This window comes from Anolis carolinensis, chromosome 5, assembly GCF_035594765.1.
Source record: "Anolis carolinensis isolate JA03-04 chromosome 5, rAnoCar3.1.pri, whole genome shotgun sequence".
NCBI lineage: Eukaryota > Metazoa > Chordata > Lepidosauria > Squamata > Dactyloidae > Anolis > Anolis carolinensis.
This window is the reverse complement of record NC_085845.1, coordinates 162,670,860-162,696,761: the sequence shown is the minus strand read 5'-3', so window position 1 is coordinate 162,696,761 and position 25,902 is coordinate 162,670,860. Positions and strand designations below refer to the sequence as shown.

General features: G+C 38.5%; 1 protein-coding gene across 1 annotated transcript in view; it reads left to right on the top strand.

The window, feature by feature from the left end:
- The window catches only part of dcn (decorin), a 41,480-nt gene extending 15,885 nt beyond the window's left edge, over positions 1-25,595 (top strand). Inside the window, exons 3-8 of the mRNA XM_003221044.4 lie at positions 8,505-8,617; positions 17,385-17,598; positions 18,492-18,605; positions 20,506-20,599; positions 22,536-22,674; positions 24,238-25,595. Coding sequence (XP_003221092.1) covers positions 8,505-8,617; positions 17,385-17,598; positions 18,492-18,605; positions 20,506-20,599; positions 22,536-22,674; positions 24,238-24,432 — 869 coding nt within the window. The 3' untranslated portion in view covers positions 24,433-25,595. The remainder of the gene's footprint in view (positions 1-8,504; positions 8,618-17,384; positions 17,599-18,491; positions 18,606-20,505; positions 20,600-22,535; positions 22,675-24,237) is intronic.
- Positions 25,596-25,902: the final 307 nt, after the last annotated feature.

The following is a 25,902-nucleotide window of genomic DNA, read 5'->3' as shown; positions in this document are numbered from 1 at the left end:
TGAATGAATATATGACAGACCATCTGCAAAGCTATCCACACGAATCCCATGTGGAAGATCATGGGGGACCTTGTCAAATGTCCTACTGAAATCAAGATATGCTACATCCACAGCATTCCCTGCATCTGCCAAGCAACTCTATTGTTGCCAGTTGCTGCATTAAATCATGCACACATGAAAACAAATAGAGCGAAAAAGAAACGAGAGGGCAAAGAAAGGGTATTTTTGAGGGGGGGGGGAGTCAAAGGTGGTATGGAACCAAACAAAGGAGGCAAATAAATCAAGAGCACATCTTTGTGTAAAACGCTCTTAGGAAGAACAGTTAGGAGAGGTTGTTTGCACATTTCTTTCAACTAATTATGTAACTAGCCATTTTGTTGGCTGGAGATGGTAAGCTCCTGGTGAAAAGGCAGTGAAAAAGAAATAATGCCATTCATGCTGGAAGGCCGTGAACTATGAAATGCTTTCTGGTCTAGTATTATTGTAGAAAGATCTTTGAAACTAAGATAAAAAAAGCTGGTAGCACAAGTTTAGTCTACAAAAGCTGTCCCTGTAGCAGTCAAGCAGATACTATAACTAGTCCATAGGCAGGTTATGAGCATAATGGCAGCCTTCCATCCTTTTACCACAGCAATAACTGACAAACATTTGGTAACATTTGGTAACAAAGGTATGGAGAACAAGCCCTATAAGGAGCGGCTTAAAGAACTGGGCATGTTTTAGCCTGCAGAAGAGAAGGCTGAGAGGAGACATGATAGCCATGTACAAATACGTGAAGGGAAGTCATAGGGAGGAGGGAGCAAGCTTGTTTTCTGCTGCCCTGCAGACTAGGACACGGAACAATGGCTTCAAACTACAGGAAAGGAGATTCCACCTGAACATCAGGAAGAACTTCCTCACTGTGAGGGCTGTTCGGCAGTGGAACTCTCTCCCCCGGGCTGTGGTGGAGGCTCCTTCTTTGGAGGCTTTTAAGCAGAGGCTGGATGGCCATCTGTCAGGGGTGCTTTGAACGCAATTTCCTGCTACTTGGCAGGGGGTTGGACTGGTTGGCCCATGAGGTCTCTTCCAACTCTATTATTCTATGATTCTATGATTCTAACCTTATCTTGATTTAATAGGGGCATTCGAGTTAGTTGCCTTTGTTACAACTTGTGATCTTCCTGGAAAATATCTATTCAGGCAGATGTATTTATCCTACTTCTTCTCCAGTGAAAGTATCTACAATTAGTTCATTGAACTTCTCCACAATTTTCAATTCTGCCTTTGGCAGTTGTTTAAACAACGTGTCCTTTAAACACCTACCATGTAACAATCCACCCCCTACTAAGCTAAGGAATGTAAGTTAAGGAATTTAATAATAAATGTTTTCATTGTGTGTCAAAGGAAAATTCTCTGAATCCTTAAAAAAATCCTTATTGTCCACTTAAACTTGTTTTGTGTAAGTTTGCCCCCTCTCTTTTTGGTATTTTGGGGGAAGGGAGGCAGTGCTGTATCTCCATTTTCTGAATGAAGCTTTTCTTTTCTGAAATAGGCTCCTTGGTACTGCTGGCTTGGCTTGCCATACTGGTAAGGTCTGGGAAGCAGAAATACTTTTCCTTATCTATGGAATATGATTTAAGACTGGGTGTACTTCTGCTATAACCTACTGTTTTTGCCAGATATTGTTACCTTAAAAGTAATCCTCAACAGGATACTAGAATAGGATGGGAAGATGAAGTGAATCACATTTTGTTTGCATTGTATGAAAAGATTCATCATTGCATTCAGAGGTACACCACTGAAATTGGCCTGAGTCCCCACTGCTAAGGTTTTCATAGTTCTGGCCATTTGGATATTTTTGACTTTTACCTTTCAAATTTCTTTTCATTAGTATCTTCATTTGTGCAAAGCTGAATCTTGTGCACTCAAAATGTAAGCTTGCCAGACTTCCCTTACAATTTCCCCACTTATATTTCCAAATTTAAGAGATCCTTCACCCTGGCCAGATTCAATGTGTTACCATCAGCATTACTGCAGGATAGGTTTACAGGTATCCCCTACCATGACCATCCATGCCCATGTGGCATGGAGAAGGTGGAAACTGCCAGGCATGTCCTTTTGTGATGTCAATTCTATAAAGATATTTAATCTTTTTTATTACTCTCATTGTATAGAACAGTGGTTCTCAAACCTATTTGGCCTGCTGCCCCCTTTCCAGAAAAAATATGACTCAGCGCCCCCTGGAAAGGGGGCGTGACTTAGAGGGGTGGGCGTGGCTCCTGCTCAAGAGGGTGAGGCTGAGCCTCTCCCCTAGTCCAAGATGCAGGGCTGCGAGGGGAGGTAGGCGGGGCCACAAATGGACGTCCAGGACTGGGATGGGCGGAGTTATGAGCTCTGACACAGGGCTGAGCTTCTCTCCCTGTCCTGGACACAGGGGACGGGGCTAGAGGAGGGGGCGCAGCCTCTTTCCAAGTGCCTGACAGGGCTGAACCTCTATACCCCGCTCCTGTGTTCTAACAAGCACCTCAGGGGAGTTATAGAGAGGCTCAGCCCTGTCTCGCGCTCTTGGGAAGAGGCCCCACCCTCACCCCTAGCCCCGCCCTTTAGTCCTAAAAGGCCTCTCAGGAGAGGTATAGAGGCTCAGCCCTGTTTCAGGCTCTTGGAAGGAGGCCCCGCCTGGTTCCCTAGCTCCGCCCTCTGTGTCCCAACAAGAGCCTCAGGAGAGGTATAGATTCTCAGCTCTGTCTCGGGCTCTTGGGAAGAAGCCACACCCACTTCTCTAGCTCCACCCTCTGTGTGTCCTAACAGGCACCTCACGTGCTCAGCCCTGCCTCCTGCACTTGGGAAGAGGCCCCGCCCCTCCTCTGGCCCTGCCCCCGTGTCCTAATAAGTGCCATCACTGCCCCCCTGGATCGCTCCAGCGCCCACCGGGGGGCGGTAGCGCCCACTTTGGGAATCACTGGTATAGAAGATCACAGGCAGAAATGAAGAACGTTGTTTAAAATATCTTATAGAGCAAGGATCCTCAAACTTTTTAAGTGGAGAGCCGATCCACAATCCTTCAGACTGTTAAGGGACCGAATTATCATTTGAAAAACAAAACGAACAAATTCCTATGTACACTGCACATGTCTTATTTGTAGTGCAACCCCCCCCCCCCCAACAACAAGAACAACAATGAAAGAACAGTACAATATTTAAAAATAAAAACAATTTTAACCAACACAAACCTATCCGGATTTCAATGGGAAATGTGGGCCTGTTTCTGACCAATGAGATAGACAAGTTAATTAGGATTGTTGTAGTTGTGTGACTTCAAGTCATTTTAGACTTTGGGTGAACCTAAGTCCAAAACTGAGGGTGGGGGCCAGGTAAATGACCTTGGAGGGTCGCATCCAGACTATGGGCCTTAGTTGGGGGACCCCTATTATAGAGGATAGGGACCAAGCACTTTTAGAGTAGCTAGGTTTTGTGTAGTAGCAATAAAAATAAGGAAGCTGTTTGTGGATGATTTAAGTGGATGAAGTTTTAACTTACTCATTTTATTACTCATGGACTTTCTGCTTTTAATGTGAATTTTTGGTTTTAATGTTGACACTTTTTTAAAAAAAACCCTCTGTTTTTTAATGTTATAAAGTTTTAAAGTTTTATACTAGTGGTCTGTGATCATAACAATAAAAGTATAGTTACGGTCTATAATAGTACATTAAATCAGATGAAGCCATTCCAGACAAAAAAAAGGAAAACCTCTAAAAGGATATTGCCTAAGTTAGATGCCTGAGTTGAATTATAGCATGAACAAGAAATCTTCTAGCAAATCAGTCACTGCCATATCACTTCCTGCTGCTGGATCTGTTTCATATATTTCAATTTGCTAAAAATCTGAAGGGAAAAGAATCATGCATGTTTATTCAAGTTGTGATTGCAACCAAATGAGGATTTAATACAGACTTGTGGTGACAAGGAACTTTAAATGTTAAACAGGATGAGTAAATCAAAATATATCAAAATTTAAAAAATACATTGAGCAACTCTATCTGCTCCTGTAATTAACATAGATAGATGCACAAACTCATACTTGAATCATATTTTGAATCCATGAAATGTATGACAGTTGCATTTGGAAATAAAGACAATAAATGTGTGACCTCACAGGAAGCAAACGTGCGGGGGTGAGGATGAAATGATATGATCTACCTGAAATTAATTATTTCTTTAGAAATATTTTGGACAGAGGTGATATATAATAAAGGGACTGAAAGAATGTTCATCATACCTAGTTTTCCTGACAAATAATAGAATTATTAAGAACCCCCTTAAAGAAAAATAGCATAGTGGTGAAGATTTCACACACTTTACAATGTCTTTAGAGAAATTATTCTATCAAAAATGCACCTTTTTCATAGAGAGGGGGGAAATAAAGAGTAAACACAAAGGCTTAGTTTAAATAGGATCAAAATTCATTAAATCCAGTAAGAACGAACAGCAGGGGAAAACTGATTTGCAGGGGCACCCTTTCCCACCTGTCAGATTAGGGTGAATACGCCTGGCCTAAGGAGGGAATAAAACAACACTTCCACTCCTCTTCCCCAGCCACCTATAGAGCATGGAGGATGCCTTCCAAGAAACACCCTTCCTAGTGCTTCACAGCTCCGGGAGACCATAAGGATCCAAACATATTCTACATCATAGCCCTAGAGTGCAGGTCTCTAGCCTGGTCAATATCTTAAAAGCAATCCATAGGAACTCACCTACATGTTTTTAATCTCAATTAACTACACATCCTGACAAACTGTGACCAATTCATCTCTTTACAAGCAGAATGGCACCCAATAGAACATATACCAACTATTGATTAACTGGTGTAAAATAGTCACAAAAAAGCCCACCCTCAAATAAACAAAACACATTTAAAGCAGAAATGAGCCAAAATTTTTACTCCGTCTCCTCGGATGACCAGCACAGCATTTGGAGGCCACCTAGACTGCTATAGAGAAAGAGCAAGTTTCAGGTCCTCATCAAACAGGATAAATTTAGCATCCTGGGATGCTTTTACCCTGTCTTGGGGATGGAGGTCCATGGTGGACATCATACAACATCGTGTGGAGGTCCTGTTCCAACTTAGATGGAAGCTTTGTTTGAGGTTTTCCATACAACACAGGGGGCTTCCCGTGTAGAATGGCAATGCTTCCAACTTCTGCCTCTCTCTTTTTGTGGGATGCTTCACCTAGCCTTTCTGATGAGTTCCTCAGCGATTCACTGAGAAATGGTCATTCATCAAGCACCAGCTGAGATCCAAAAATATAAAGCTTTAACAATGGGATTCCTATGTGGCAAACAAAGTAGTTTCCTGGTTTGAATCCAATGTCTGTTTGCTCTCATCCTGGGAGCTGACCCTGCTGCTTCGTGGTTTATTATTTAAGCAGTTATGGCTTCAACTTCTGGTACTCTGACTTTTGACTTTGGCATCTTAGTTTGTTTGAACTTCATGTTTGACCCTGGATTGGATCTAAGTGGCAGCTCTGTTTACAAAACCGTTGTCCACCATACTTTGCCCTATGTTTTTGGATAGATCTACACTAATGCATAACCTGGGCCTAATCTGGGATGTCCAATACTGGATTAGACCAGGGAATGGTTAACAGGGACTCACTGTCCATTAACGTCGAAAATGATTTGCCACCACTGGGCAGCCATCTTAACTGTCCTGCCCACCCTGCATGTTGCGGGGTCTCCAGCCACAACATGGGTGCTACCTATCTATCACCTGCAATGACATCAGCTGAGATAATGGGGCATGAGGGAGGGGTGAGCCCCTCTTCCTTCTCCCCATTGCTCTGGCTGACATTACTGCACACATCGGCGGATAGGCAGGATTGTGTGACATAGAGGGTTGGGGGGAAGGGGACTGCTATGTTATATTTCCAAGCTACTCGAGCTGAGAAACATGGGATGGCAGTGGGAATAGTCCAAATTCTGGAGCTGACTTTGGGCGATGTGGGGCATAGCTGCATTAAGATTGTCTTATCACACGTTACCTCAGCTAAGCCCCATGCTGCATTTGGCCACCACAGGGTTGATTTAAGTGCTCAGTGTGGACAAAGCCTTAGAGTGAGAATAATTGCCATCTAAAAATGATAATTGGACAAGCTGGCTAGGGCTTCTGAGAGTTGGAATCCCAAACACCTAGATTTAGGCAAAGGTAATTATGCTTTAGTCCTAATTAATTAATTAGTCCATATTTTTAACATAACCTCATATGTGGCTTCAATTAAACTTTGAAGAGGAGAAGTAATACTGTTTACTAATTTGGCACACTGTTTCAGCGGGACTGATGTGTGGCAGGTAGGATAGATTCTGGAGCCCAGCCAAGATATGCAAATTATTTTGGATGTACTGAATTTGGAAGAAGGGCAAAAAGTGTAGAGCTAACTGATTGTATCTAATGCAGCATAATTTACATTGTATTGTTTAACTTACACATCTGAAACATTTAACTTGCACATCTGAAACTGGTTTTATATGCAGTTTTAATCAAACTGTCTGATATTTTTCAAACTTTCACATTAAAACACAAAGAAACCTCACTGTTACATAAAGATGGAATTTGACAAAGTCATTTAAAATGCTTTCTATTTTTATAAATCTAATACAGACAGTCCCCGAGTTACAAACATATGACTTAGAAATGACTCATAGTTAAGAAAATGTTCCAACATACAATAACAAACCTACGGAACCTATATCGTTCATAACTTGGAGACTGCCTGTATTTTGAGCAGTTTAGATGAGGATAAATATGAGATCACTGGTATGTAGAAAAGGACAAAAAATTAAAATCCTGATAGACATTTTCTTTCATTATACTTTGATGTTTTAGTTGTTACATTCAGTGATAATTTAGCTATTTACTTTAGGGGAAAGAGGGATACAAATCAAATGAGGCATGTTTTTGGTCTGTCTCCACTGATTATAGACAATTTACTCTCTTCAGATACATAAGACGAAACTGAATCCAAACATGGCCTTTCTTTATGCAGTTACTTGCTTAAGTCAGCAGAACTTGGTATTTGGAAAGTTTCCAAGATGGGCCCCTGACTGCCATACAGAATTATAGCTGTGGATCTAACTGACCATAATTAGAATATGGAAGACTTGAAGTATGAGTAGATGCACTTAAGACATGTCTTGACATTGTCTAAAAGAGCTTCTTGTTTGACCAGTTGGAGAAGGGAAAATTGATGACAATGTGACTGATCCTATCAACGAGGTAGAGAGAAATATCTGTCAAGTTGGTTTCTTAATGTTTTCATAATGGATGCCAGACAAATTACCATATAATTCCTTATATGGAAATATGCCAAGGTAAATGATCTACTATTGTTTTTTGTTAATCTCATAAATGTTTGTGGTAGTCCCAGGGCCAGCTTTAAACATAACCAATCATATAGCGACACACAATTTGAGTATGTGAAAAACTGTTTCACATTTTGCGCCATATTTCATTATAAGACTCTAGACTATTTGATTCTCACTATTTCAGCAACATTAACCTCATTCCCTCTACTCTTCTCCCGCCCGCACATGCTTTTTTTTTGGAATCTCTTCCCTGATAAAATAATCTGGCAATCACAGTAGTTTGCACATTTTCTGTGGCCTTGGGTATTACCCTGATCTTGAATTATGGAATTATTTTTGGCTATATTTGATTTTTGTGAAGCTTGAATTGTTCAGTACACAAAGCCATTACTAATGTTTGAAGATCTGTGATAGCATACTGATTTTAGTTTTATATTTGTCAAGGTATGATTCTCCCATGCCCAACTTCTTCTCCATTCAGTCAGTCGTTTCCGACTCTTCGTGACCTCATGGAGCAGTCCACGCCAGAGCTCCCTGTCGGCCATCGCCGCTCCCAGTTCCTTCAGGTTCAACCCATGCCCATATATACACAAAAGTGTATATTTAAATAATCCTACCCTGCACATTTGTTGTGCAGTTTTACATTATACTGACTGAGCATATTCCCTATTGACTAAAGTATTGTTCTCATTCATTTGTTCATTCATTCAGTTTATATCTTGTCTTCCTCCCAAAGTGGAATTCAAGATCCATCAAAATAACTCATACTATAATTTAAATGTCTGTCAGTTTTGGTAAACAAATCCATATTAATCATCCTTGAGTGCATTTTCTAATGAGGCCAAAACAAAGACTTTACTACAATTTTGGAGCCAAATCTACCAACTCCTTTAGTGATATCTTGATCAAAGTTAACATTTCCATATATTTTGATCTGGAAACAACTAGTTTTGTCAAGAATCCACATGAATATATTCTGAAAAAAACCCAGGTTTTTTCAGTAAACTTTTGAGTTGGATGAATCATTTCCTTTTTAACTAAGTTTAGTTGTTAGTCCTTTAGTTGTCTAGAAATTAGATATGCCACTGGAGTGAAAATTGACTTGATTTCCTTTTGAGTATATTTATGCTTTTATATGTTATCATTTTATCCTTTTTTGTGTTAAGGACTGACTCAAGTTCCAAAAGATCTTCCCCCAGACACTACTCTTCTGGACCTGCAGAACAATAAGATCACTGAAATAAAGGATGGAGATTTCAAGAATTTGAAAGAACTTCACGTAAGTCAAATACAAACTCCATGTTACTCATGGTTGAAAGGAACATTCTCCCTTTCTCTCTCTCTCCACCTCTCTCTTTTTCTTTCAGTCTCCCTTTTTATCCCATTCCAAATGATGGAATGTGATGTATTCAAGAGATAAAGTCTTCTGTCAAGAAGGGGAAAGGAGGAAACATTCAGGAAGTAAATATGTCTTGGAATGAGGAAAAGATGATGTAAAAACACAACTAGAATAGACATACAGCAGAGTCTCGCTTATTCAACATAAACGGGCCAGCAGAACATTGGATAAACAAAAATGTTGGATAATAAGGAGGGATTAAGGAAAAGCCTAATAAATGTCAAATTACGCTATGATTTTATAAATTAAGCACCAAAACATCATGTTTTACAACAAGTCTGCCACTAGTTTGAGAGCATGGCTGCACTTGTGTTGTTGTTGGGCATGTTGGCCTGCTGCACGTTGCTGCCTAGAGAAACAGCTGTTGCTCATGGTGAGAGGCAGACAGCATTGGATAATACAGAATGTTGGATGAGTGAAGGTTGGATAAGCAAGACTTTACTGTACCTTGCTAACTTCTTTTGGTCTGACTCCCAACTGGAACAGATAGCACTGAATCACTGGGATCGATCTACTTCTGGATATTGCATTCAGCAATTGATTCTATAGATCTACTCTGTCTAGGCCAAATTAACTAGATTGAGAACCCATCTTGCAGGCCATTGAGGAGAGTGGGGGTGAATGGACGCTTCAGTGTGTACACAATGCATGGGGCCCATTTGCCCAAACACAGCCTTGTTCTGTATTATAAAAAGTCGGGTGTACTTAACACAGCCTTATCCTCCATGAAAAAAAGTCAGGAAAATACTTAACACAGATTTATCTTGTATTTTAAAAGAGTTGGGGGAAGCTCCACTTTCCCCCTCCCCCCTCTCCTGTGTAGCCCTGGTACTCTGGTCAGCATCAGCAGATGTAAGAAGCATTTACCACCGAAATTTAGTAGCCAATGACACAAGGGAGACAATAAGGAGGGTGATGTTCAATGATGACAGACTTCTACACAGCTCTATATCCCAAAATATCAAGGCAGAAAATCCCACAATATCTGCTTTGAACTGGGTTATCTGAGTCCACACTGTCATATATCCCAGTTCAAAGCAGACCATGTGGGATTTTATTCAGCTGTGTGGAAGGGGCCTGAGTTTGGTGCTGCAGATTCTATCTAGCCACTGGGCTGTCTTGGTGCCATGCAGTGTGGACACCTAATAGCTACCAAACTGACTGGCTGTGTGGACACATGTGGTACTGATTCAGTGTGCCTCACTACAGATCAGCTTTCAATATATGACCCATGTAGTTGGGCCTTGAGGCCTATGTTTGCCTTGGTAAATGTTAGTATTGCTGTTCCTCCACTTACTGGGGATATGACTTAAGAGATTGTGGTTTATGAGAAGTTATTTTTTCTTATAATCTTATACATTCCACAACACCAACTTAAAGGTTGTTATCACACACTTTTTCCCCTTTTTGGGGTCAAGAATAAAGTAGCTGGAGGAAGAGTTAGCCATTTTGCAAAAATGTTCCCCAATAGCTGAAAGGCTTTTAAAAATCCACAATAATTTGAATACTTGAGGGTGTTAGCTTGTGCACATTCTGTCAAAACAGTTAATCTGTTATACCAGATACTATGATTATCTTGTCATGTGAAATATTTGTTCCCTAGCAAGTTTACTACTGAGCATCATTGTGGAACTGTCTGCATACCTCTCATGTTTTTACTTCAGTAACGGACTAGTTCCCACCTGAGGTGCTATTTCCTGCTCTATGAAAAACCTGTTTCTAATTATTATTTTAAAGACTTTAGGGGGTTTTTTTTGAAAGACAGAAGTGAAACCTAACCTTCATAGTGGATGTGAGACAAAATGGTAGTTCTTTAGAAATACTCCAGAGGCAATTGGATTGATAGGTAGTGGTTGCTGAGAGAACATCAGGACATTCATTTTGACTGCCCAGATGAAAAACAGCAAGCATCAATACATCTCACATCTAGCAAAGTCTTCTCCCCTTGCTCAACCAAAAACTGAAATAGCAATACTATATATTACTGGTCCCACAGGAAACATTGATACTATCCAGGACTGTATCACAGCAAATTCAATAACATGTGGTAGTAACATAATTTTGTGTACAATGCAGGCAACTCATTGGACTTCAATATCCCAAGTGTGTGTGTGTGTGTGTATGTAAGTGTGTGTGTGTGTGTGTGTGTGTGTGTGTGTGTGTATATATATATATATATATATATATATATATATATATATATATATATATGAAAAAGGTTTTGTGAAAAATCTGCAGAAGTTTCAACTGTAGCAAAATAGATTTAAATCAAAGTCTTTGGTTTGGGGGCTGTAGCTGTGGGACCAAAGACACTCAAGGCTTAACAAGTGCTTAGAAGTTGGGTGGAAATTGAACATTGCATAAGAAGCTAGTGAATACTTCCTTTCACAACCATGTAAAAAGCATGCATGCATATATGTCAACACAGTTTATCATTAAAAATTATCACTCAGTCTATTATGCTTCTTATCTGTAAATCATAGCTAAGAAAATGGTCCTATATAAAATTATACTTAAGTACAGTATTTATTACCAGAAGTGAAAAGTTCAGTCCAGCTTCAATGTTCATGGTGATCTGTTACACAGAATCTGTCCTAGGAAAAGTTCTGTTGCCTCTTAGGGTGATATCATAGATAGCAATTTGGGGGATAATGCTTATTATTATTTGATACATAACATGATTAGTACACAGCAAATAAGATCACTATACGGGCTGTTGTATTGGATCACACTTCGGACACTTCCCAAGTGTCTAGACCCATGTGATGTATTGGTGAATAATGCATGCAGATCCGAGTAGGATGGTCTTTTGCAGCAGGCACATGGTAATTTTGTCAGCGCCGATTGTGTTTAAGTGCAGACCAAGGTCTTTAGGCACTGGTGTGCTGATCACCACTGGGATCACCTTTACTGGCTTGTGCCAGAATCTTTGCAGTTCAATCTAAAAGCCTTATGACTTGAAGGTTGGGTTGCTGACCTGAAGGCTGCCAGGTTCGAATCCCACCTGGGGAGAGCATGGATAAGCTCCCTCTATCAGCTCCAGCTCCATGTGGGGACATGAGAGAAGCCTCCCACAAGGATGGTAAAACATCAAAACATCCGGGCGACCCCTGGGCAACGTCCTTGCAGACGGCCAATTCTCTCACTCCAGAAGCAACTCCGGTTGCTCCTGACACAAAAAAAATTTATTCAATTTAAATTTAATGTAAATCTTATTATTATTATTGTTGTTGTTATTATTATTATTATTATTATTATTATTATTATTATTATTATTATTATTATTATGTTTATTTATACCCTGCTTTTTCTCTCCACAAAGGAGACTCAAATGGCTTATTTCCCCCTCCACCATCATATTTTAATTAAGCTGAACAAGGAAACAACAAATGTTCTTGTTTCAGAAGCATTTTCCCATTACTTCCAAGAAGCATTGGGACTTAGCTTTTAACATTTCAATTTAACATATCAGACACCTCTCATGCTTTACCCATGTTATTTTTTTTAAACTCAAGTAGTTTTTATTAGCATGTCTTGGAAACTTCATTTCTCTCTCTCAGTGAATCTTAGTTTAAAGCAGTGGAGAGAGAGGAAAGAGATGCCACATCACCAATCCATAACTTAAGGATCAGCATTGGTGCATTGTGGGGTAAACATATGAGTGGGGTAAACATTTGAATAAGTGCATGGGTCACCTGCCAATGACATACATATTGTGAGGTTGATTTATTCTAGTTGCTAGCCCATTATCTATTTAATGCTATGGATTTCAGATTGTGTGGGAATATCACAGAAAACCAAGGAGGCAAATTATTGCTTAGCAGTCTTGGTTTGTACTAGAATGTAAAGGATACATAGATCAGTGTCGGCCACATTCAGAAATTGATATTTTAACAGCCTGTCAAGATCAGTTCTTCTAGCTTTGTTCTCTAAAGAATAGAAAAAAACACCCACTGCTTCTCAAGGAACAGTGGATGTTTGCAGGGAAAGGCTTCTTGTTAGTCTTGGTGAACTGTGAGTGAACCCTTCTTCTTATAAATCTGGTCACTGCTGGCTAGTATACAAAATTGGAACCATACCCATCTATTGTATGCACTGTGGAACCATCTGCAAAACATACCTCCTGTTTTACTGATGATGAGCAGGAAATCAAATGCACTAGGGAGAAAATACACAACACATCGACGTTTCAAAATGATCATTTCTCCCTTTTGCTTTTCTGTCATGTTTCCTTTCGTGCTTTTCCTCCCTGCAGCTGTTTATATATTTTCTGATGTTCAGTTTTTACTCCTGCTAGTTTTAAGGGTAGTTGGCATCAGTTTAATTATGAAAAGATTTAGAATGGCTAGAAATCAAAACAGAGAGAGATGAGCCATCTGTTTTTCCTCCATTCTTGCAAGCAAGATGATGCATTCAGTGACCAAAAATGCTCTACAGCTGTGCTCTGCTGGCTGAAATAATAAATAAGGGAGCTTTAACCCTGGACAATTATAGCTACTCAGACATCTTGAAGCACATTTCAAACAGAAATGTATTTAATCTCACAATATTTAGTAAATTTGAAGAAGAAACACAGAGACCTGGAGAGAAGGAAGGCAGTAAGTTCAAATGACAGCTGGTACAATCTAGGTGGCTAGATGTTTGGCCAATAGTACTGTTCAGTCATGCATCTCTGAAATTTAGTTTTCCATTTTCCTTGGAGATTACCATGTTATCCAGGGCTTCTGCTCTAAGGCAACACTGGAGTTCACTGAATGCTTACCATATTTTTCTCCGTAGGGATGGATAAATATAATACATTCAGCATTTCTTCAGGTTAACCTGACATCCACTCAGCACCTTAAGACAACTCTTCAAACCTGCTGTCTCAATTGTGGAATTTCAGTCTAACTACTAGGCATGTGCGATCCAGGGAAAAAATGGTTCTAAACTCTCTTTGAAAGTAGGGAGCACTGGTGCTTCGTTTCTAAAGTCATTTCTGAATTTTGAAGGCAAAAAGTTCAAAATGTTCCGAAACTTCCAAATCTTCGTATGTACCTCGTTAATGGCAGATGCACATGCACATGAAGGAAAACATTATTGTCAATGAGGAAACTTGAGGGGCTTCTCTCTCCCTCATTTTTGAGCTATCCTAATGAAATTAAGCCCGTTGCTAGCTCCAGCCAGGAGAAAAAATGCTCAGGACTTGGTTTCTTTCTATGGGGCTCTTATTAAGTCTGTTGCTAGCCCCAGTCAGGAGAGAAAATGCTCAGGACTTGGTTTTTTCTATGGGACTCTTATTAAGCCCGTTGCTAGCCCCAGCCAGGAGAGAAAATGCTCAGGACTTGGTTTCTTTCTATGGGGCTCTTATTAAGCCTGTTGCTAGCCCCAGTCAGGAGAGAAAATGCTCAGGACTTGGTTTCTTTCTATGGGTCTCTTATTAAGACCATTACTAGCCCCAGCCAGGACAGAAAATGCTCAGGACTTGGTTTCTTTCTGTGGGGCTTTTATTAAGCCTGTTGCTAGCCCCAGCCAGGACAGAAAACACTCAGGACTTCTTTTCTTTCTATGTGGCTCTTATTAAGCCCAGATGCTAGCCACTGGAGAGAAAATGCTCTTCTCTTTCTCCCAAGACTCAGCACTGATTGGGCAAGGAGCAAAGTCCAGGCTAGGCTACTCCTCTGCAAACAAATTTTGATTGAATTAAAATGCCTTCTCATATATCTGAAAGTTTTCAGAGGCCATTAAATAAATGGGCTCCAATGCTTTGAATTGGAAAGTTAATTCTGAATCGCCAAACCACCTCAGAACCCTGTTCGGAATCCAAAATAGATACGTTTTTATTCCGATTAATGACAATTCCGAGGAATTTGCCCATGCCTACTAACTGCACTATCTATCTGTATCATTTGGTAAGGACACTTTTTAGATTTTATTGTTTCTTTATCTCAATTTTGTAGTGATAATTTTAGGTAAGAGTTCTGAAGAATTCAGACATTTGGATTCATTCATAAAAAAATTTGATGGTTCTATAAAGGCACAGTAGAGTCTTAGTTAACCAGAATTCAAGCAACTGGAACTCTCAAGCAAGCAGAAAAAATTAACAAAAATTGCATATTAGATTCACAAAATTGTTTTTATAATAAACTAAAACTAATTTGTTTTCATTATTTTATTTTAATATTAATATGAGGTCAATACAGAATCATTTATTGATTTATTACCTGCCTCTCCTTGTGACTCATGATATGGTATAATATGGAGTATAGTATTTTTAGACCTATTTTTAATAATAGCTTTCAAACAACTAGAAATTACATCTATGTAGCATCTACCAATACCACTTAATTGAAAGTCTACTCTGTTACTCTACTTTGATTGCTAATGTCTTTTTTATCCACCATCCTGTTTTACATGAGATGAATGCAGTCCATGTGGTATTCCATATTATGTTATGGTTATCATTGTGAAACCCTTGATTCAAACAGTGTGCAAATCGATGTGGAAGCAGGGACACAGAAAAAGAAGAAAAGGAATGATTAATCCCTGTAGTGAATTGATTAATTGGGAATCTGAGTGCAAATGTAGCTGGTTGCTATGAGCAAAGGAATCTTTTAAAATCTCCCTTCAAGGTTTATGTGTGACTTTACTATGAATTTTCTCTGTGTCAGTGGTGTTGCTTCTCTACTTTACAGTGGTGCTTCATGGTCAGAGAGGGGGTAATTCACTCCACATCGGTGGATGAAATGCCCACCTCTGCTTGAAGCATGGTCCACTAGTGTGAAGGACTGCTGCCCTATGCCAGGGAGAGAACAGGATGGGCAACTAAAATTCCCATGAAACAATCTGTGTGCCAGAGAAACACTAGCAAAACTCATCTGCCAGTACCCCTTAGTTTGCCTCCTGAACCTTCCAGTTCTAACTTGGGAACTTCTGTCTCACTCCAGATTCCATATGGTAAAGATATTTTTAAGATGTTTCTTTTGCTCCTATTATCACAAGTCAAGTCAAGTTCACTTTATTACGGTCAATGACCAGTTCAAGAGAGGAAGGACATAGTCCCGTACAAGCATATCTGAGTTATGGGTTAAGAGATTTAAAACTTTAAAATAAGCGTATCATTGTTAGGACATTAAGATAATTAACTTAGGAATCTAAGCTAAGTTAAAAGCCATATACAGAATTATATTAACACCCAACAATATTTATGGAATTAAGGGGAGGGGAAGGAACAGGGGTGCTCATGTGGCACAGGGAAGAGAGGTCCAGTCAAACAGAGGAGGGAGCAACATCCATATTATAATTAAAAGACTGTGACCCCAATTTTCTGCTAGTATGAAGTCCCAGCTTGTGCTAACTTGTGCTCTCAGTCATTGACTGCCAAATTGTAATCAATGCTGTGCAAAACTCGGAGACATTGTAAGTTATAGCTGAGTTAGTGTCTGAAAGCAGCAGGGAGATGTAAAATTGTCCAGAGCATCCTGGGTGTTTGTATAGACATGGCGTAATATGACGGGATCAAATATCTCTATAGACCAGGCACTGAAGAAGCACATGTTCCATTGTCTCTATGTGTCACAGGGGCACAGTCTCTCGGCATATGGGGTCTTCCGGCAATGACCTTCCAATACGGTACATGGGAGGGCATGGCATCGTGCCAGAGTGAAGGCCCTCTGGTGGCGGGAAACCTCCAGCATGGTTAAATATTTCATAGGGGAGGTACAAAACCTGTTGACTCCATTGATGATAAAGGATGGGGCGCTGGCTAAGTCTGATTGGTGCTCACTATCTTATTATCACAGGTTTTTACTTGAAAAGAAGGTTGAGAGGTGGATAGAGAGGTGGATATGGAATGACCTTCTCTTAAAAGACAGGATGGAGTACTTTGAAGTTTCACCCTAGGTACTGAATGAAAGCAGTTTTCTAGGATTAGATCTTATACAAACATAGTCTTGAGGTGAGGGAGAATCATGAACATTTATAGAGTTGGGCAGGAAGTCAAAGAACTCGGACTAGTGCACATGTGGACCTGGCTGCTACAAGATTGCATACATTTTGAAGCAGGAATGCTCTTTGAACACATAATGTGATGCTAAAGGTAAAAGAGACACTATAATTAATTCCTAGGGTATTCAAGAATCAAGGTCTTAATGGGCATCTTGTCATGTGCTTTGGGTTTAGGGCCGAGATATTTTTTTTGTTCCTTGCAGCATTTACACAAATCTGTTCATCTTGGTGTGGTAAGGGTTCACTGACAGCATTTGGAAACCTCCATATGAGATTTTATATCAGCTGCAACATCAGTTTGTTGATGCTGACACTGGATTTTGCAGCTTGCATGAAATATCATTTGGGTTAAAACTCCTTTTGGTGCAAAAGAAGTATCTTTTCACTTTGTGGCATTCAGCACAAAACACACACACTAAGCACAGCAGGAGAGATTGATCACAAATTCATCTTAATGTCAATACTTTTTCTAGTCATATAGCAATACAACAGTTGTCACATTTCTAGTTCTGCACTTTTTATAGAAATGCCCATCAAAGGAACAATGCAAACTAAGCCATATAGAATTAATCTGCCAGCACCTATGCTCTCCCTCTGTTACAAATTCATGTGGTATTAACAACATGTTCACATTTTTACTGTTTCCTGGTTTTTTTTTCAGGCACTGATCCTTGTTAACAACAAAATCAGCAAAATCAGCCCCAGAGCTTTTGCACCACTCAAGAAATTGGAGAGACTTTACCTTTCAAAAAACAATTTGAAGGAACTACCAGAAAATATGCCCAAAAGTTTGCAAGAACTCCGGGCGCATGAAAATGATATCAACAAACTACGGAAAGCTGTCTTCAGTGGACTAAATAATATGATTGTTGTAGGTATGTGCCACTGAATTCAAAGAAAGTACATAAAAAGAGAATGTTAGGGAAAAATGGCTAAATTCAAAATATCAAGTGTAATTTGACAAAATCCAGATGATAGAAGAGTATCTTAATTGAACAGATGATATAAACACACCCAAGAGATGATACAAGAATGGGTGGATGAGTGTAAATATGAAGGAAATGTGATTGCATTTGTCATGGTTCATGCAGAGGTCAGTAAAGTTCTGAAGTACATAGAAAGTGATGGATTCTTATATGGTCAGCTATCATTACATCTGATAGTATATGACCCATTTTTCTTAGCAGTAGTTGAGAATTATAGGGGGAGAATAGATAGCATATACAATTAAACCTATAGTGCATTTTGAAACACCCTGTATTTTCTTCTCAAATAAATTGGTAGAAACTTTAGCTTCCTAGCTTCCCTGGTTTTTGTTTTCTTAGTGGAATGAAATTTCACAACAGATAGTGAACCCAAGAATAAAATTAAGTAAAAGAAACCTCCAAAAGGTTTGTATTGACTGAATATTTCTGACTCTGAACCCTTTATTTGTGTTAAGTGATCTTTGCAGATATATCATAACAACAACTTAGTCATTAGTTGTTGATATAAAACTGAAAATGTGTTGTCGAAGGCTTTCATGGCCGGTATCACAGGGTTGTTGTATGTCTTTCGGGCTGTGTGGCCATGTTCCAGAAGTATTCTCTCCTAATACTTCTGGAACATGGCCACACAGTCTGAAAGACATTCAACAACCCTAAAACTGAAAAACTCGCAAGTAATGCAATTCTGCACAATTTGGTACAAGAGAAATACACATCTGTTGCTAAAAACCATCAGAATTGCTAACTATATATTCATTATCTTATTTGTATTTCATTTTTAGAACTGGGTACCAACCCAATAAAAAGTTCAGGTATCGAAAATGGAGCTTTTCAGGGAATGAAGAGACTTTCCTACATTCGTATTTCAGATACTAATATAACTAATATCCCCAAAGGTAAGTACACTGATTTGGTTACTATATCCAATTTTGTTCTCATTTCCCCATCTGTATCTACATAATATGAGTCAAGAGCTCCCAGGAACTCGAAAGCTTCTTTTCTTGGACTAGAACTTCTTGAATCCACTCTGGCTAGAGCATTCTGCAAGCTGTAGTCTTTAAAAAAGAATAAAAAAACTTTTTCGAGCTAGAGTTCTCACTATTCTTTTCTTCCCATAAAAAGAAATAGGTACTCACATCTTACCGAGAAAGGAGCTATGCAGTTAAAATTTCCCCTTAAATGAGATGACCCAATTTAAAATGGAGCATCAAATGCAAGATTTAGAATACCAAATTCCTATAAAAACAGCAAGTCTCTGTTTACTTTTTAGATCTGCAATAATGACAGTGAGAGGCATACTTGGGCCAAATGAGTCAGTTTGAGGGTGAATTGACTCAGTTGCCTCAATATGATTCGTGGGGTCCATTTGCCTTATCTGAGCCTTGTCCTAAGTTTTAAAAGGTTATGGGATACTTTGCAACTTCCCTGAAGCTCAAGAGTTCATCAGTGTTTTGGGTCAGTATAAACAGTTATTGCTGGTTGCTATTTGGGAAGCCTATTTACACAATCTTTCCATTTTCTCCAAGCTTGGGCAGCCTGGGGACAGGAGGTGGCATTTACCTTGCCCCATCTTTGCAGTGCCCACTGGAAACATATATGGTAGTGTTTATTTCTGAGCATCTGGAATTACACTAGCCAGAGCAGAAGGAAGGGGAGAAAGGGGGGGAGTGATTAGGTTGCTGTGAGTTTTCCGGGCTGTATGGCCATGTTTCAGAAGTGTTCCCTCCTAATGTTTCACCCACATCTATGGCAGGCATCCTCGGAGATTGTCTCTTCTCTTCTCTCTTGCATTGCTCTGGCTATAGTCATTACAGATACTGAGCAGACCAGTGCCATTTTTGTGCCTGGTGGGAACTGGAAAGCCCAGAACAATGAGAGGAAGGTAAGAGTGGTGGCCCAATATGTACTGAACTGGTTCCAGTACCGCTGCATCATGCAGACACAATTCAGCCACTGGGCGGGCTTGGTGTAGAGTGCAGGGTCCCCAACCCAGTTCAGTTCCTGGCTATGCAGATCATGACAATTCTGGTGCAACGTATCCCACTGCAGATCAGCATTGTCATTTTTGGCATATGTAGATGCCTCATAACCTCATCTTCTCCAGTGTTCTATCCCTATGGAAATGGCTACTGGGTTTTATTCAAATATATTTCTAGAATGACTGTGGTTTGATATGAACTAGGAGGGGATGCTAAGATATTATTTATACCCATATGGAAGTTGACTCTGGGTAAATTCTTTTCCAAAGAGTTCCTTAGCAGTCAGGACAGCAATGATATTTCCATACGTATAAGACAGATGTACCCGTTACCTAAACAGTCCCTCAAAGAAGCAACAAATAATTTTATCCATTTTACTCCCATTGCAAAATGTCTTTAAAAACTGCACTACATTTGAAACGGTAACCTGTTTAGGATGTATCTGTGTAAAATTCATACACTCACAGCATATTCTGCTCTTTGCAAAATGCAGTTTCTTTTGCAAAAAAGCCCATACATAATTATTGTGCAGAATAAGTTCTGAACAGTGAAGATTCTCATCCATCTAAGATTCTTTTCATCAGTTTTTATTCCACTCAATCTATGATTCATTTTATCAGTATTTCCCATTGCTTATGGTTGTCAAATATTATTTATATCAATATGAAACAGTACAGATAACATTTGTAAGTTTTGAAATAGTGCTACGTTGAGTCAATCTTAGGTTTGTTTTCTTTAGTGAGTGTTGCAGGAAGAGAGACAGTCCTGTCTTGTCATGTTCAATGAAAAAGGTTGTTTGTGACATCTTTTATTGCAGGCCTGCCTTCATCTCTGACAGAACTTCATCTTGATGGCAACAAGATCAACAAAGTTGATGCAGATAGTCTAAATGGGCTTGACAATTTGGCTAAGTAAATTTCTTTTTATGCAGTTTTTCAGCATTGTGTACAACTGGTAACCAACAACATTCTCTATAGGCTCAGCTCATTCTTTAATGAGTTTCAGGATCTTGAGCCAAAATCAGGGTCAATCTGGTGGGGAAAATTCCTGAAAAGTAACAGTATTAAGCATCTTGCAGAAAGAATAAAAATCTTCCTCCAAATTAATTACTTTTCTAGCTTTATATTCTTTATGCTTTTATGGCCAAGTAAAATCTATTACGTTAAGAAACAACCATACTTTTACTTAGGTTTCTCTGCAATTGCTCAATTAAGGACCAGGTTGAGACTGGGTATATATTCATTAGAACTGTATATACATGACAATAAAGAAATAAAGTACATCTATGTCATTGTTACGATGGAGTTTGTCCACAAATATGCTCATTATTTTATTCTGCTCTATTCAAAGCAACCTCCCTCACCCTTATTTTAGTATTGTGGTTGAATAGGTCCCTCTAGCTGTAGCTAAAAGTACAGATATTAAATCTGTATCTGGTACTACTAATTTTAAATATAATAGGGTACTAAAACAAATATTGTAATAGATTACAGACAAAAACAATTAAAGGTAAAATAAATCAATTACCAATGCTACCTCAGGTAGCCAGTTGACCCTGGTCTGCTGCCATTTTCCTGCCCAAGCATTTAAAGAGGCCAGAAGTGGCACCATGGCAGATAGAGTCAAGGGGTCGGGACTCACTTTAGGTTCCCATGGGTGGACTCAGCTCTTGCCTTTTGCCACTCCGTTTAGAGAAGGGGAAGATACATTTTTTGATAAGAGTTAAGGTGCAGCACTTACATTAATCTGTGGATAAGTCAACCTAGGTTTTGGAGATTGGTTTTTTAACTAAAATTTATAGATTTATACCTGAGTATATCAAGTATTTGGGGAGTGGCAGGCTCTGCCAGTCAAGGGTACCTAGAGCTTTTACTTTCTTGGGGGAAAGCTTTGAAAATATTTATTTCAGGCACAAATTTCAGAAAGAGCTTGGCAGTAGACATACTTAGACATTGAAAATGATTGAAATCTGCAAATTTATAAGAAAAATGTGCATTGCTCAGCCCTTGGGTTCAAATTCACACAGTTTAGTTGTGTGCTGCTGGCAATAGGTAAATCTGATAGGTTCAAATTTTTACATTACCCAGTTACTAATCTGATGGGTGGGCTACATTATTATTGATCATATATAAGCAGTCCTCAAGTTATGAACAAGATAAATTCTGCAGGTTTGTTCTTAAGTAGAATTTGTATGTAAGTTGGAAAAGGTACATTTTTAAGTGTATAGCTTTGGAAAGTGCAGAGAAGAGTTAATACTCCTGTGGTGTTTGTTTTGTGTCTGTGCCCCCGTTCAGAGGATTTCACCTCACTTTTTGCCCCTTTGAGAATTGGATTTTGAAAAAAAAATGGCTTGTTGTAGAAACAAGGATGGGTGATAAAGCTTCAGTAGAGACACCTTTTTCCCCATGACAACTCTTTCAGGAGGGAATTTTCCTTCCTAGAGAAAGAAAATTCTCTCCCTTCCTGTTGTCTCACCCCTGTTCTTAACTGAGTCATTTGTAAGATGTTTGTAACTTGGGGACTGCCTGTATAATGTGAAATTACTTATATGTTTATGTGGCAACAGCACAAAGATGGGAAAATTTAATTTTAGGATTACATTTCCCCCAAATCCCACATCATCATAGTAAATGCCTATTTAGAATCACTGCTAAAGAATTGTGAATAAAATGCACTTTCATATCTTGTGACAGTTAAAGAATATATATAATAAAGAATGATTACAAGAATAATAAAACTAACTTAAGGAGCTGATAATAATTAAATTTATGGATATAAAAGCAATCTATTCTTTGAGGGGGAAAAGTTATATACTTACAACTTCTAAAATTATTTTTCTCCTTGTAGACTTGGCCTCAGTTTCAATGACATTGCTAGTGTGGATAATGGGACTTTAACCAATGTACCACATTTGAGAGAACTGCATTTAGACAACAATGACCTTTCCAAAGTACCTCCTGGACTAGGAGAGCATAAATACATACAGGTAAAGCATGCCATAAGGACTTGAATGCAAAATAAAATAAATTAGACATGTTTAACTCTAACTATATTAACCATTGGTTTGTGGGGTGTCGGGTGTCTAAAAGGCACCCAAATGTGGGCTTTTTCCATTCACTGTGGATTGTTGTTGTGTGCCCGCAAGTCATTTCTAATTTATGATGACCCTGAGGCAAACCTGTTATGGAAATTTCTTGGTAAGATTTATTTAGAGGAGATTTGCCATTGCCTTCTGCTGAGGTTAAGAGAGTGTGACTTGCTCAGAGTCACCCTGCCAGTTTCCATAGCTGAGTGGGGATTTGAATCCTGGTCTCCCAGATTCCTAATCTAGCACTTACTGCTATACCACGTTGGCTCTGTTGTGTCCATATCTGCATATATTCTATAGCAGTGGTTTCTAACTTTTGGTCCTCCAGGTTTTCTGGATTTCCGCTCCCAGAAATCCCATTCATCTTATCAGCTGTTAGGAATTGTGGGAGCTGAAGTCCAACACACTTGGAGGAGCAAATGTTGGGAACAACAGTTCTATAGGTATGACTTATATTCATATTGAAGAAATTTTATTTTAATTACATTACAAAATTGTACATTGAGCGATGAAATGATCTTGCAATAGTCTTTACAAGTGAAACTACATTAATTTATTTTGGAAATATAACTGTTATGGCCAAGTACTTTTTTTGCAAATATCTGCATTATCCTAGTGGGCAAAATGTGATGTACAGATTTCATGCGACCCCAAGCGGTCCTTGAGGACCTCAGGGATCAAAATTTCCCTACAAATGTCCTCTAGGGCAGGGCTCTTTAAACCTTTCCACTTGCAACCCCTTTTGGTGTAAGAACTTCGTACGTGATCCAGGTATAGAGGTATATAAAATAGGTATAAAAATCAAATATTGATAACAAATCAGCATTTGCAAGTTTTGCAAAACAGACTGATTTTTCTTTTAATTAAGTACAGCTGTAGTATCTTCTGCAGAATTGACTGTAAACACTGCACAACATATTCATGTAAATGTCTAAAACAGCTACTGGATGACATTCAGAAACCTTTTACTGTTACCAAATTTTGGGACCCCAACTTATTTAGGATCAGAACCCACAGTTTAAGAAGCAGTGCTCTGGGGCACAATATTTTGCTTTTTTGTACTCCATCCCTCAGAGTAACTTCATTCCAATAGATATTTGAAAAAAAATAAACAAACATTAAGTAACCAGAAAACTTGGTTTTATAAACTAAAAACATTGCAAACACATACCCAAAAGACATTTTGGGTTGTGTGTGTGTGTGTATGTGTATGTATGTATATGTATATGTATATGTATATGTATATGTATATGTATATGTATATGTGTATATATATATATATATATATATATATATGTGTGTGTGTGTGTGTATATATGTGGAGTTGCTGGCCTTCCACAGTTACTCAACACTAATGTTTGGTGAATGTCCAGTTTGAGTTGGAATATAACTCTGCACGTCCTTGTTTATTGCATCAAAAGAGCTTAATAGTTTCATTTCTGCAATGTTTATAACTTTCAGGTGGTGTATCTGCACAACAACAAAATTGCTGCTGTTGGACCCAATGATTTTTGTCCTCCTGGATACAATACCAAGAAAGCTTCTTATTCGGGAGTGAGTCTGTTCAGTAACCCTGTGCAGTATTGGGAAATTCAGCCATCTTCTTTCAGATGTATCTATGAACGATCTGTAATACAACTTGGAAATTACAAATAACTGCACAAATAGATTTTGGCTATAGAAATCTGTTGCCTGTTAAAATTGTTCCATTAAAAATACTGAAGACTTAAGTGCAGAGTGGATATTATTATATATGTAGACAACCTAAAAGATCATTTCAAAACAAATTGCTGCATCTAATTTGTTTTTATTTGATTGCCAGCAAATGGTATAGTTCTGTGGTATCTCTGAATTAGTTAAGCAAGAAAGGTTTCAATATTCCACTACATGAGACTGAGGGTAAATATTTCTCAAGCTTTACATAATGACAAATTATGTAGATAATGTTTTCTATAGCAGCACAAAAATATCACTTGGGGAGAGGATCAGATTAAACTTTCAGTGTTTGTATATTGTTTTATTTTAGGGAAAATTAATCAACTGAAGCCTTAATCAAGTCCCATTGATCTAATTATCACTTACGCCATGTTTAAAGCCATATATGCAAGGATTTACATTATATATAGCAGAAGCAATATAAAAATGTTGCTTTTGTTAGTATTTTGGTTAAAATAATACTTTCTTTTGAAATACGTTTAATTCATCCCAGATAATTCTGTGAAACATCAGGTAAATATTACATTGTCATATCCCTGGATACTGTCCTTTTTGTGTTACAACAGTTAATTTCTAAAGGAACAGTTCTTGATAAACTATTTTGATCATAATCATCAAGCAATATTATCGTACAATTTCCAGTTTTAGAAAACCTAAGGAAAAAATCCTGAATGGATTATGACCAATGAACTTAAGCCAAAATTGGGTAATTCTCTTAAATACAGAAGTGCATATTCATCTACATTTAGGTTTAAACAGTATTTTGAAATATAATATAGAAAATTAAACTAGTTCATCTATGTCTGGAATGATGTCTGGGAACAAGAAAACATCAGCTGACTAGAACTAGCAAAGCATTTTTAAAATTTCTTTTTTAAAAACCATCCGAAGTAAAACTTCTCTATGCATCTCTATAACTGGCTTTAGTAGCAAACATATTAAAAGAAGACTGCACATTTCTGTGGATCACTGCCTTCAAATTTAACGGTATATTTTTCCACGTGTCACCTTAAAAATAAGTCTAGATACCTCTTCATTGTCCAAAATTACAATATTTTCAATGTATGTATGTTTTTATATTAAACAGTACTGGCAAACTCCAATATCTGTGTGTCTTCTATAAACTCTGCCATCTGTAACAATGTCAACATACTAATATATACTGAAATAAACTAATACACATAGATCAAGCTTAAACAATTTTTCACTTCCCTGGTGTCCATGGAGCAAATCATGACTACCTTAGTTTGGATCCAACCTATTATATATAGGAACATTCCAACAGACAATAGGTTTTTTAAATAAAAAATGGTTTGGGGGCACTGTAAATTCTCATGTCATATCAATGTCCATTTTATACTCTGATCATCCTATGTAAAAAGCAGAATGGCATTGCTGACAGAGAGTGCC